At 42.2% G+C, this 12,201-nt stretch overlaps 1 protein-coding gene across 8 annotated transcripts in view; it reads right to left on the bottom strand.

Moving 5' to 3' along the window:
* The window catches only part of FARP2 (FERM, ARH/RhoGEF and pleckstrin domain protein 2), a 58,808-nt gene that overhangs the window by 18,172 nt on the left and 28,435 nt on the right, over nt 1-12,201 (bottom strand). For 7 of the 8 annotated variants that reach the window (XR_008207819.1, XM_052687243.1, XM_052687244.1 and 4 more), the window contains 6 exons: nt 10,943-11,090; nt 10,191-10,286; nt 8,654-8,817; nt 8,451-8,519; nt 6,884-6,941; nt 6,275-6,521 (listed from right to left, as the gene is read on the bottom strand). Coding sequence is in view for 7 of the 8 variants with exons in the window: in XM_052687243.1 (XP_052543203.1) it covers nt 6,275-6,521; nt 6,884-6,941; nt 8,451-8,519; nt 8,654-8,817; nt 10,191-10,286; nt 10,943-11,090 (782 nt within the window). In the remaining variant the exon portion in view is untranslated. The remainder of the gene's footprint in view (nt 1-6,274; nt 6,522-6,883; nt 6,942-8,450; nt 8,520-8,653; nt 8,818-10,190; nt 10,287-10,942; nt 11,091-12,201) is intronic. The other variant, XM_052687245.1, reaches the window with a different exon arrangement.

Here is a 12,201-nt window from a genome sequence, read left to right as displayed (position 1 = left end):
TGCAGGGCTCCTCTCTAACCTGTCACACTTCTCATAGGGAAATTTTGGCAAATAAAGCTGTATTCGAATGCAAAGTTTGACAAAAATAAAGCACAAACACTGATTCTTACACTTGAATGCTTAAAACACTTCAAAGACAGACAACAAGGAGTATCCTCCTAAAGCAGACCATGATGGGATGTCCTAATAGCTACGCAAGGCTCAAAGGTTAGCAGTAGGATTCCTTATCAGAAGGGCTGCCCCACCACGTCCCTATGGGGTGAATCCCTTCAAAGGGAGCTCAGGGCAAATGGCTGCTGCCCTCCTCCCACTTCTATCCCAAACAAAACATCTACAGAAGACAGCAATCTGAAAAACACACACCAATATTTGGTTGTGCTGTACTTTCAACCAAGGTATGTAAGAGGGAAACTGCCTTGGGAAACCTGGCCATGAAACCGTAATGATACTCTAAGGTGCCTTGGCTGGGAGAACAAACATTTATTCTCTTTCAAACACAAGGGTAATGAAAAATAAAGTTAAAAAGCCCATGATGTCATTTATATCAAAGTTTTCCTTATTTTATTGCATAAACAATTAGAATTATGAATTAGTACAAATCTGTAGGTTCATAACCAGCAATCTCAACAGACACAAAGGTATTAAAAAGTCCCAACACGTAATTCAATAAAACATTTATGGTATAAAAGATAGAAGTTTGAGAGATCAATCAAGAAATTCCAGCCTTCTTTGTTTCCTTAATGCAATCCTTTCCTGAAAAGAGTAGCACCTATTTCACTGGGGAGTCACTCTGATCAAGGCACGTGCATCCCTGTGCATATTGAGAAGCAGGCATTTCTGGTTTCTTCCCAAGCTGCTAACTGTCACAAAGCACACTCTTGTGCTGCCAACCTGCACGTGCAAGCGGCAGGAGGATGCTGTGATTTGAAAAATAGGTAGCAGCACCTTCCCACAAAGCAGGTTTGAGGAACCGTGCCCCAAAGCTACAGCACGCTCTGTGGACTAAGCCTGTAACAGCCCTCCAGTAGAGAACAAACTGAGTGGATGTTATGATACGTCTTCGGGACTGTGAGGTCTCCCCATGTTGACACAGGGTGTGTATGTATGCCCACACACACACACAGCATTTGTGACAGGTTCATTGTAGGATCTACCAAAAACTACAATGAGAACTGCACTGCATTTGCATTCACTCAGTCGATACCTGGGAAGTATGGCTTTGGATTTTTTGCAAAATGACAATAATGGGAATGACTTACCAACAGGTTTGCACCAAACTGGATAGAGAAATGACATTTATTGGCACCTCCACAAACTCTTATCCTCATTAAGATGTGCAACTAAACAGAAACTACCACCACCACAGAAAGAAACCACCAACCAATAAAAGGAAAACCACCTTTATAGAAAAGAAAACCACCTATGACCACAATACAAACATTCACAGGAAAATGGAGATCAGAAGTTGCTATTATCCAGCAACGCAGAAACTTGCTGGAAACTAAAGTGAAAGTTGAGAGCAAATCAATATGTTGCCCCGCTCCATTCTAGGATAAAATGCAATAACTCTTGGGAAATATACAGCATGTAATACTCGAATAATGAGTGCATATGTTAAACTTACCAAGAACAGGCACAAGCAATAATACAGGCTGGTAAGGCTTAAGAAGTTTAAGTGGGTTGCTGCTTGGTCAAAGAATATCCTGTGACCAGAGTTCTGTGCAAATTAATAGCTCCACTAACTACATACACGAAGATGCAAGTGTTCTCCTGTAGTGCTTGACATTAAGAACTGCACTGAAGTGTAAACGATTGTAAATAGGCACATATGGCAATTCAGGTGCAGAGAACCTTACCCACTGAAGACATTCACTCCGTTATGGCTTCTAGTCACACTGCAAGGCGAACGTTGAGTACCACCAAAGAGCTGCAGCTATCAGCCTAACTCATCTGGGAACACCACTGATCTGGACATACCTTCTGCAGCTGCGTGTGTTTGGTAAAATGGAATTGTATTTGTACAGGCAGCCTGCAACAGAAGAAACCTGAAAGCCCCAGTGGTTCTTGCTGCTGAAAAAACCACAGCAATAAAGGCTGCATGTTGACAAGAAACCCACGTCCCTCAGACAGCAGTACATCCATCCTAGCCTTCCACAGATGGGGGCAGAAAGCAAACAAGAAGGAACACATCTCCAAAAGTGCACAGCATGGGGAGAGAAAATGCACATTCACCAGCCACAAACAAGTGAAGCTTTGCAGCCAGGCTTTCGCCTGCCCCTACCTCAGCTCATCCAACTCCTCCTCCTCAAGGTGAGCCAGCATTGTGAAAAGCCAATGGAACAAACTGCAAGGACTAACAGCAACAGCTTGACAGTCGAGCTGGTATTCAGGACATAATGCACTGAAGTTCACCCACTCTCTCAACACTATTCAAAGACAAAGCACAGAGATAAGCCCTTCTTTCACTCTCTCCTGCTGTATCAGGAGACTGCTGGAGGAGAAGAGGATGTCTGGTGTAAATCCAGCACACCAGAGTAACTGGCAATTGATGCAAAGCACTTAGAGGCAGGCTGGTTTTGACTCGGTCTCCATCGCAAAGGAAATCCGAACTCATCCCCCTAGAGGAAACCAAGGAGAAGCTTTTCTCAAGGCTTTCCTGCTATAGTAAGAATTCTACTTGCAAATTAAACGTTCTCCTCTTTTGTGCCAGTATGGAAAATCACAAATAAAGCAAAACAGCCAATCCCAGAACTACAGCTTCAGAAACCACACAGCTTTAAAGATCAGAAAAGGGCAGGAAAAGCAATCCACAACAGCCACATGCTGTCAGTTACCAACAGCAAGGGCATAACCAGCAGGTGCTGGAAGCACAGACAGCAACTCCTACAGAAACAGCATTCCAGCAGTCTATCAGCTAGTAGCAGGCTTTGGACCTCCTTTGAAGGACTCTGATTGTATCTAAGGAGCATGTAACCCTTGCTCACTCTTCCACATTCCACATCTGGAAACGAGAAAGCAGCAGACTGTTTGCAAGTACACCACAGCGTGCAATCCTAGCAAAGGATACTGGTTTTTAGGTGCTCACCAGTGCTGCCTCTGTGTGAGCATCCCCAGTTCAGATATAAAGCAGAGCCAGAAGATGGGAATGGTCAGCATTCTTGGCGATAACTAAAACCTTGTTCTGATCAGTTCTGTTCCTGGGTCAAGGCACTCTTTCTCACACTCCACACGCCAGCCCATCCTCTCCTGTGGTTCCACACACCTTGCTCTAAGCCAAAGGACTCAGATCTCTCCTTCAGGGAACAAAACAGGCACCACATTAAGGCTCTTACTACTACATAAAAAAATACACATCCCTGAGATTTAAAATTGCCAACTGCCAACAGGAGATCTGCATAGTTGCAAAGTATAAGGAGAAGTAAAGTATAAGGAGAAGCACTAAAGACACCTTTTAGAACCAAGTGCTCTGCAAGAAAATGTTCTTGGCAAGCCTTCTCTCATGACTACCCAGTATGTCTGTTGCAAACACACCAGCAAGCTTTTCTCTTCTGAAGATCTTAAGAGCTTTTGAAATGCGAGGGAATTTAGTGGGATTTATTCCCATATTGAGCAATTGTAACATATTTAGAGAGAATGCTTGTGGTTTGGGCACGGAACATAAAGCAGAGGCAGACGTGGTTATATGCAAATAGCCCCATCTTGATTTTTTTACTTAAAGATGAGAGGAAATTAAAGGTCACTTTTTAAACCTTACACTGATGTTTGTCCCTGACTCGACTACCTGTAGGAAAGTCAGTAGATAGAAGTCTTTTTTCTGATTTCTTTTTCAAGTTACATGATGTCATTGTGGGAAGGAAACCAAACAGCCTGAAACACACGTAAAGGCACCACCTGTGACACAGCTGAAGAGCTCTTCCAAATGCCTATTTACAAATGTCACATCCATGAGATTATCTCCACAGGTATGAATCAAGTCAAACAAAGAGCTAGAATACACATTCAGTAGAAAAACAAAACTAAACTTAAAAAAAAAAGACCAATTACACAACTGTACATTCCTCTACGTCCAAGCTAGTACTGTGTGCTAAATGTGCTTTGTTTTCCTGTGCCAATGGCAAAGGCAACCAGATTCTAATGAAACAACAGCAATTCCATTCAAACACAACTCCCACAATACTTGTAAGTGCCATGGAAAATAATCCTACCTCAATAAATACTGAACTAAAAGGAACAGATGATAAAAGGATGTTTCACTTCCTCGCGTTTTACTATGGAGAGGAATTCCCCTGAACTTTCAGTTAACAGAAGTTTGTGAAACAATGGCATTTTTTTAATGCTGGACTAAGGAATGGAGGTCTTTTAACAATATATCAAGACCAATGCTAAGAAAATCAGTATGAATGATACTGAGTATTAAACCAGCTTATCATTGTAAGCTGCTTGGTTTGAGGCACTGTTTGTACTCGTACCATCCTATCTCCTTCTCCTTTAATAAGAAAGGCCATATTGTAAAGAAAAACTAAAGCTTTCACCAGATTTACCTCCACCTTTCTCCCCTAAATCAAGTAGATTCTCATGAGCTGATTTGTAAGTACTTCAATGTAGCACAGTAAAGAAAAGCTGAGACAAAAATGCAATGCAAACTAAGTGCTTTCATAGTCTATGTATGCATCTTTGAACTACTGCAAAACAGAAGGGTGCTTGTTTATTGCTGGACTGCTGAAGGCACTTTAGGGTCAGAAAATACGATTGTCTTCACAAGAAGCTTTCCTGGCTCCTATATTCACTTGATCACGTTGCATAGTTTGGTGTCCTAAAAGTCATCCTTCATAGCTGACTTGAAGATTGTCTCTTTCTTTTTTTTTTGATTGTAGGGAAAAAAACCCAAACACAAAACACCAAGAACTCTCACCTGCAAAAATAACTTGTAATCAGGGACAGCATATTATATCACTCTGAAAGACATGTTCACAGCCAAAAAAAGCCCTTCAGATATACTGTAATTTGCAAAGTGATGGTTCTTAACTTCTCTGAAACCAGTGGTGTTTTGCAAACATTGCAGCCTGTTGTGACACATTCTGGATGCAGTGTGTCGTACAAAATGCAGAACTGAAGGTAGCGTGCTTTAAGGGAACTGAAGAGAGACAGGAAGAATGAAGTGATTTAAAAGCTGTGGGACGTGATTTAAAAGTCAGCCAATGGATTCGAGTTTTCTTGTTCAACACATCTTTCTGACTTCTAAGCCTGAACAGGTGAGAGAACTGCACCACAGAAATCAAGAATCAATGATTTACGTGAGTCTTCTCTGTCCAGTCTTCTTGAGTGAGATTCTTTAAATTATTCTGAAAGTCAAAAGTAAAGTTCTCACCGGTCGCTTGAGCGAAAGGGTTACTAAAGAAAAGGTTTACATCCAGCGGCGCAGCGGTTTCAGAGTCCCAGGAGTCTGTATCTGTACTGCTGGAGTCTTCCGTGGTGGTAGGAGGGTAACTCAGCTGCTCCAGCTGGTCGATGATGTCAGTGAACTGAAAGGCTGAGCTGGACTCAGAGCGCACTGAGTAGGCTGGGAAGTTCACCATGGAGCTCGCCTCTGAGTGGTTAGCAGAGCTGTAGGTGTGCAGGGAGGACGTACCATTGAGAGGCAAGTTGTTGAGGGAGCTGCTCTCAGATCGGTTGTTGATGAGCGAACTTGTTTCAGAAGGGCTCAGGAGGCTCTGAATTCGGCTTGCTTGTGCCTTAACCTCAAACAGCTCCGAGGTGTTGGATGGTCTCTCGTTGCCATTGAAGTCACTCCCTTCTTCAAATTCAAACTCGTCTTCCATATTCATATCTACTGCTTCTGTTGAGTACCTGTCAGGGCTCGACTCAGGAGAGACTGCATTTTGTTGAAGGGCATCCTTCGTTAAGCCTGGAGACTCTGATGCATGCTTGGAAAAATCAGAGCCCTTTAAATCTAAACCACTGTACACGTAAGAAAATGCCTCAGAGCCCCCTGCAAAAAAGGATATCTCTGCAGGGTCATCATCAATAAACTCTTCTGACACCTGTAACTGTGAATTTGTCAGTGTGAACAGAGGGGCACCCCTACTGCAGTGCTGATGCTCTTTTTCAGCAACAAAAACACCTGTGGTAAAGTCATCCTCATCATTGTCATTTTTACAAAGAGCAGCCCTATTCTCCTTGTTACTCTTCTCTACATCTAAATCTAAAGCACAACCACTCTCAACAACAGGACAAGCAGGGTTGCAGTTTCCTGCAACACTACCAAACCCAACACCTTGGAATGACTGGAAGATGGGAGATCCAGGCTGCTGCACCAGTTTCCTCCCTGTTTCTTCTGCGGGCATTGGGGTGTTTTTGTCTGGAATCCTTGTGTACGGCACTCGGGGCTCCAAGGAGGAAGGGCTGCTTTCTGCAAAGATGGGCAGGACGGTAGGAGCAGCTGAGGAATGAACGGAGTGGAAGGGGACAGTTGCTGAGGCAGGAGACCCCGGGGTCCTCAAGCCCTCGGGGAACGCAGCACTCTGAGGGAAAGAAAATAAAGACACAAAGGGTAGCAGGATGACCTCTTCCACAAAAAGCAGTTAGATACAAGTCAGCGCAGTTTGACCCTCTGAAATAGTAACACACTAGGAGCTATCACATCTTCTCAGCCTGAACTCTGAACAGGAAATTACCTGCCCTAGACTCCATTAGCTACAATTATCAAAGTTGTTACTCCTTGTGAAAAAAAAAACAACCCACAAACCATGCATCAGGAACAAAGATCAGACTGCGAAGCTGACTCCAGACCAACAGTTCATTGTCCCATATTCCTAGGCAGTCATCTTGGAAAGCTGGCTGTCAGCTTCACTGAGTGGACTACGTGGAGTCACACTGAACTAACCTGCTTTGGCACGTCTGTGTTCGAAGCGTGAGTGGACACTCTGACTTTGCTGTGCCTCCTGCAGAAGAGAGAGCATCCTGTGAGTATCCAAGACAAAAGCCAGCCTTCTCCCTTCCCTGTTTAGCTATTTTCATTCTAAGAGACAATAAAAAGTCTCAAGGCGCATTTTATTATCATCTTTGAACAACTAATTCAATTGTTTAGGTTGGATCACCAGGTTCATCCATTAACCTAACACAAGTTATGCTGTCATACAGAAAAGGTGCTCACCTGTTCCCCAAGACACTAAAAACATTCATGGATAGCAGATTACAGAAAGCTTTCTGAAATTCCTATTAAAATCTTGCAAACTTTCAGACTATGAAGAGTTTCTCACATACTCGTAGGTTTCACACAGGTTCAAGTGACACCATTTAATAACTAAAATGCACATTCTTTATACGTTTAGAAACAAATATTTAAGGTCAGAGTTTCAGGCTTGCAGATCTTGAATTCAATCGTGCTGTATCACAGGCTAATTGGGTAATTTTTGGCAGAGTATTCTCCATGCTTCATTTCCTGTCTGTACAACAGCATTCAGAAAGACAAAATGCTAAGTGTATCAATAAATGAATGTTATTTAAAATTACATCGCCATGCATCACATCCTACATCAGATGTCAGCAAACATCAGTGGTATTCAGGATTCAGTTTGTATTCAGACCATGACTTCTACACAAGAGGAACGACCTAACTACTGCCCATAGATGTATGATGTCCTGAAATTAAGAACATAATTGAAATTATGTTCACAAACTGGGAACTAAGTCAACACTCTTGGATTTTAACTTGAATTTGATGGCTCAGTTTTCTTCAGTATCCTTTTATCAAGTCACTGTAGCTTTTAATGCTACAGAGTAGTGACAACAAAGCAACAAGGACTACACATGTGCAGCTCAACACTGCCACAGAAGGAGACTGCTATCCCTGTGGCACTGCTCCCAACCTTATTTTTGGACTGTTGAGACTCTAGCAGTTACCATATGGTAAAACAACATGCAAGCCTCTGTCACTGCCCAGTTAGCAAGCTGAACCATCTCACCTTGTGATTACATAAGCAGGACAAAGGAGAAGGGTGTGCAATAGGCATGTGTCACCAGGTTGTGAAAGTAAAACCTTGCAATACATTAGAAGAAACCATCTTCAAGAAGAATGGATGAGAACAGGGCTCTTGGTTACCACCACCCCTTGTACAAAACGAGGATCACAGTGACACACATAAATGTCCCACTAACTTTGATGCACCTCCAAAATACACTGATTTCTGGATGGCCAAGCTGCATGCTGTGTCCACTGATATCAAAATGCAATACTGAAACTTTCATGAGCGTCTTTACATCATCTTGAAACCATGTTAGAAAAAAAATTATTAGTTCAGCTACTTTAAATGCGATGTAGACCTTGATAACCAAAAAGACAGCCAATGAAAATGCCTCCAAGAGTCTTTTAAAAACAGTTCTAATTTAGGGAGTAAGAATGCTGTGAAAATCCCAACCAAATTTCACCTGGCAAAATCCTTTGTGTTTACCTTTCATATGGAGTTTTCTTCATCCCACTGTCTTTAATATAATCCACTAGCTGCTTCTGTGTTCGTCCACTGTGAATCCACAAAAGTACAAAAGTTACCAAAAGCAGTAGATAAGAATTACTTGAGAATGTTTTTCCCTTTTGAGTTCGTCTCCTCAGATATAAGCAATTCAGCTTTAATAAGTGTCTGATGCTCCTCCATACCTGTATCTGAATGATGACCCCCTGGTGAAGAAGACTGCTTTAGCCTTTGGCTTTGGCTGATCAAAGAGCCTAAAAAACGTATGGTATTCAACACAGATCTTCCAGAAGTTTTTACATTCATCCCTACTTCCCAAAAGAAACTCCAGTGTATCTTGGTATGGGCCCTGGGAACAAAACACAAGAGCTAAGTAGAACATAAGATGGCAATGGAAGAGAAGAGGAAAGGACAGGTCTCAGCAAAAAGGCTCAAAAGGCAGTGAGGTGCTGAGTCATTTCTCACATACATGAAAGCTATGAATATGATTTTGCATGCAGTCTAAATCACTCAATTACTTTACAACTGTTTCTTACATAGAAAATGTAAAAATGCTTAAAACACACTTGACTAAAACTGTACCAACATGCTGGATATTTTCCACATTAACAAAAAATGAGCACTATTAAAATTTAGAAATAAAAATATTTAAGTGAAATGGCAGTGATTCTAAAAACACTTTTTTTGTAGAAGTTCTGATGCTTTTTCCACTTCCTGTGACTTAGAACAGGCTGGACAACGGTGTGTGTGCCACAGCACTGTTACCACCTTGCATTTCTGAGGGTCTCATTTTGAGACACACGACTACAGTGATGTCAGTGTGCCCTGCTTCAGGTTTCTGACGCACACAACTCTGCATTATGTCCAACTTTGCTTTTCCATTCTAATCTAGCTTCATGCTGAACACAATCCAGTCATTAAGTGTGGAAACAACAAAGAGAGTGACAATAAATTCGATACTTGCAGTCAAAAATACGTGTTGTAAATCAGGCAAGCATGAAAAAAACCTTCTGCTATAAGGCCATATTAGAAAGATAAGGCTGTAGTAAGAATAATCACACAGTTCTTAAACTAAGCTCCAGCAATGTAATCTCAGCCATTTAATGCTTCCTGAAATGCATCAGATTACTTTATGATGGAACCAGGGGACTCTGTACCACAGTTTTCATTTAAGCAGCACATATTCATCAAGTTCCTGGGTAAAACTGCCATATAAAGCAATCACCTTCTGCATTAGCAGTGTACTGCAATGCTCTCTTAAGGAGCTACAGCCAAAAGCACTCCCTGCCGTGCCTTTATCTGAACAAAGATTTACTATTTGAATGCTTCAGTTATCTTAGCTCGTATCGCGGACTGCGGTGGATCAGAGAGCTGAGATAACTCTTCATACCCATTTATTTCCAAGAGAAATAGGAAATGCAACTTCTTTACAGTTAAAAAAAAGGGTTAGTCTGAATCACCAGATTCTTCATTTCCTTTCCTGTAACATTCACACATGCCCATGCTTTTGTCAGACAAATGAAGCTGAAATCTATGGTGACAGGCATGGGGTGAGGAAGATTTTTACTTGAACAGTGAAGATAAGCCTATTTCTCTGACAGTGTCTTATAAAGTTACAAACTCAAGAATTTTTCATGATAAAAGCGTGCATGTAAGTATATACATACAAGTTAAATGTAATGTTTTCATCACTGGCAAGGTAGTTACTGTGGCAAAACTTACACAGACCTCTGGGTGGAGTTTAATAAGGAATCTCTTCCTCTTGAAGCTTAGCTTACGGACCTTGGACCAGTTAAAGGTATTGATTTTCGTATTACCCTGAATTAAAATGATAAAAGGTTTGCAGAAGTTTCAGAAGAACAATAAAGCAAATTCTCTTGCAGGCATGCAGATACATGAATGTGCACCCAAACCACTCTGCTCACACTCTGGTAACAATATTACCTTAGACAATTACATCTATTAACACAAAGGTCAACTACAAGTTGTATGATGTCTGCATTTCTGAGCAGACAGCAGAAAACTGAAGGGAAACCTGAGAACTGGGATGCAAAAATCATTTTCCCTATACTTCTGTATGTGAAGATCAATGCTATCCTAGCAAAAATACATTATAACATTAAAGCAAGGGAAAATGAACACAAACACCAAGACTACAGAACTGTTCTAGGGCTGTGTGGAATAGACTGATCATTATTCCTGAATATGTATGTAAGCAACTTTCAAATAGATGACATCAAACACTTTAATTTGGTGTCACTGTCAGTTCTGTGATTTTAATGCTCTTCCATCTCCACCTCCAAGGGCAAACTGCACTGCTCAGTGATTCGTGGGCCTTAATGATACTCCACTGACCACAAAATACATGCTAGATTTTTAGCATCAGACACGCTTGAAATTAAAATAAGACTTACTCCCAAGACAAACTAATGGAAAAACAGACAGACACACACGGTAGGCTTTGCCCACCTTACCTGGAATACCAGCACACCCATGTGTGAAACAGCCAGATTAATTTTTGTGCCCTCACGATCAGATGCGAGGTGAAACCTGATGCCATACATCTCCAGTTTCCGAGCAATTTCAAGCACTTGAAAGTCTGATTCGGCAGGAGTTTGGCCCCTGTAATAAGGAAGAAAAAGAAACTTTTAAGATCAGTTGGATTCTACAATGCTGCTCACGTGGCTAAAATGCTCCACCTGTAACTCGGGCACTAAAAAGGAACTTTCTATCTAATTAAGTTTGGCTTCAAGTTAAGTATCATACTGAGACCTCTGTGTAACAGGAGAAACATTCAATAGCAGACGACCAGCCTAAAATGCATCCCAGAGACAGAGGCACTGAAACAAACATTAACTCCTCCAGCTTCAGCTTTTCCAACCTAGGAACAATACAGTTTAACAAACCAACATTTAATCTGCAGTGTCCTTTACTCTGCTTCTCAGTATACATGTTAATATTAACCCGACACAAAGGGAGAGCTGAAAGACTTCTGTAAGCAGCACGATGGAAACAAAGCAAACACTGCCAGAATTCCAGGTCGGGTCTCAGGACTGCCCAGCTATTACACCAGCATGACTGGGAGCGAGGCTTTGCCCTGACTTTGGCTCCTTGGTTTTCTCCTTGCCAAAGAACCAGAAGAAGGATTTTAAACATTATTCTTGAAGCATCATTGCTGTTGAAATAACGTTGAAACCATGAGAGGGGTGTGCCCAAATGGAGCATCTCCCGCTTGAGCGTGCACAAGGTCCAAGCAAGCAGTGCTGAGACACCACTCACATATGTGGTGTTGGTGTCTCCCGAAGGTGAACAGCCAACGCTTCATTTCCCTGAAGCAAAGGCCTGTTCCTTCTTCCCTCCCTGTTTTTCACCACGAGGGGGAGAGTTCAGTGGATTAATGCTGCCTTTTCCTGCTTGCTGAGGCAGAATCCTCCTCCAGCACCAGCAGCACAGACACGTGGGCAGCTGCCAGGACACCGCCAGCCTACAGGCACCTCTCTGCTGAAAGCCACAAGAAATAAGTGCCACCTTGCTTCCAACCAAGAGCTGCATGAGCCATGGGCAGTGCTGCAGCACTGGAAGAGTTCCTAGTGCCTGCCACTCAGCCAGGACAGGTGTGATGGGACACGGGAGAGAAAAGCGCTCTGCTTAGGGCCAAAGAGCACTGAAGCCAGCTGAGATTTCTGCACACACACACACAGTCGCACACAGATGTCAGAAGCCCTGTTTCCAA

This window comes from Tympanuchus pallidicinctus, unplaced genomic scaffold (genome assembly GCF_026119805.1).
Source record: "Tympanuchus pallidicinctus isolate F22 unplaced genomic scaffold, pur_lepc_1.0 scaffold22, whole genome shotgun sequence".
In the NCBI taxonomy this organism is placed as follows: Eukaryota; Metazoa; Chordata; class Aves; order Galliformes; family Phasianidae; genus Tympanuchus; species Tympanuchus pallidicinctus.
Note: the sequence above shows the minus strand (reverse complement) of the source record. Positions and strands in the feature narration are given on the sequence as shown.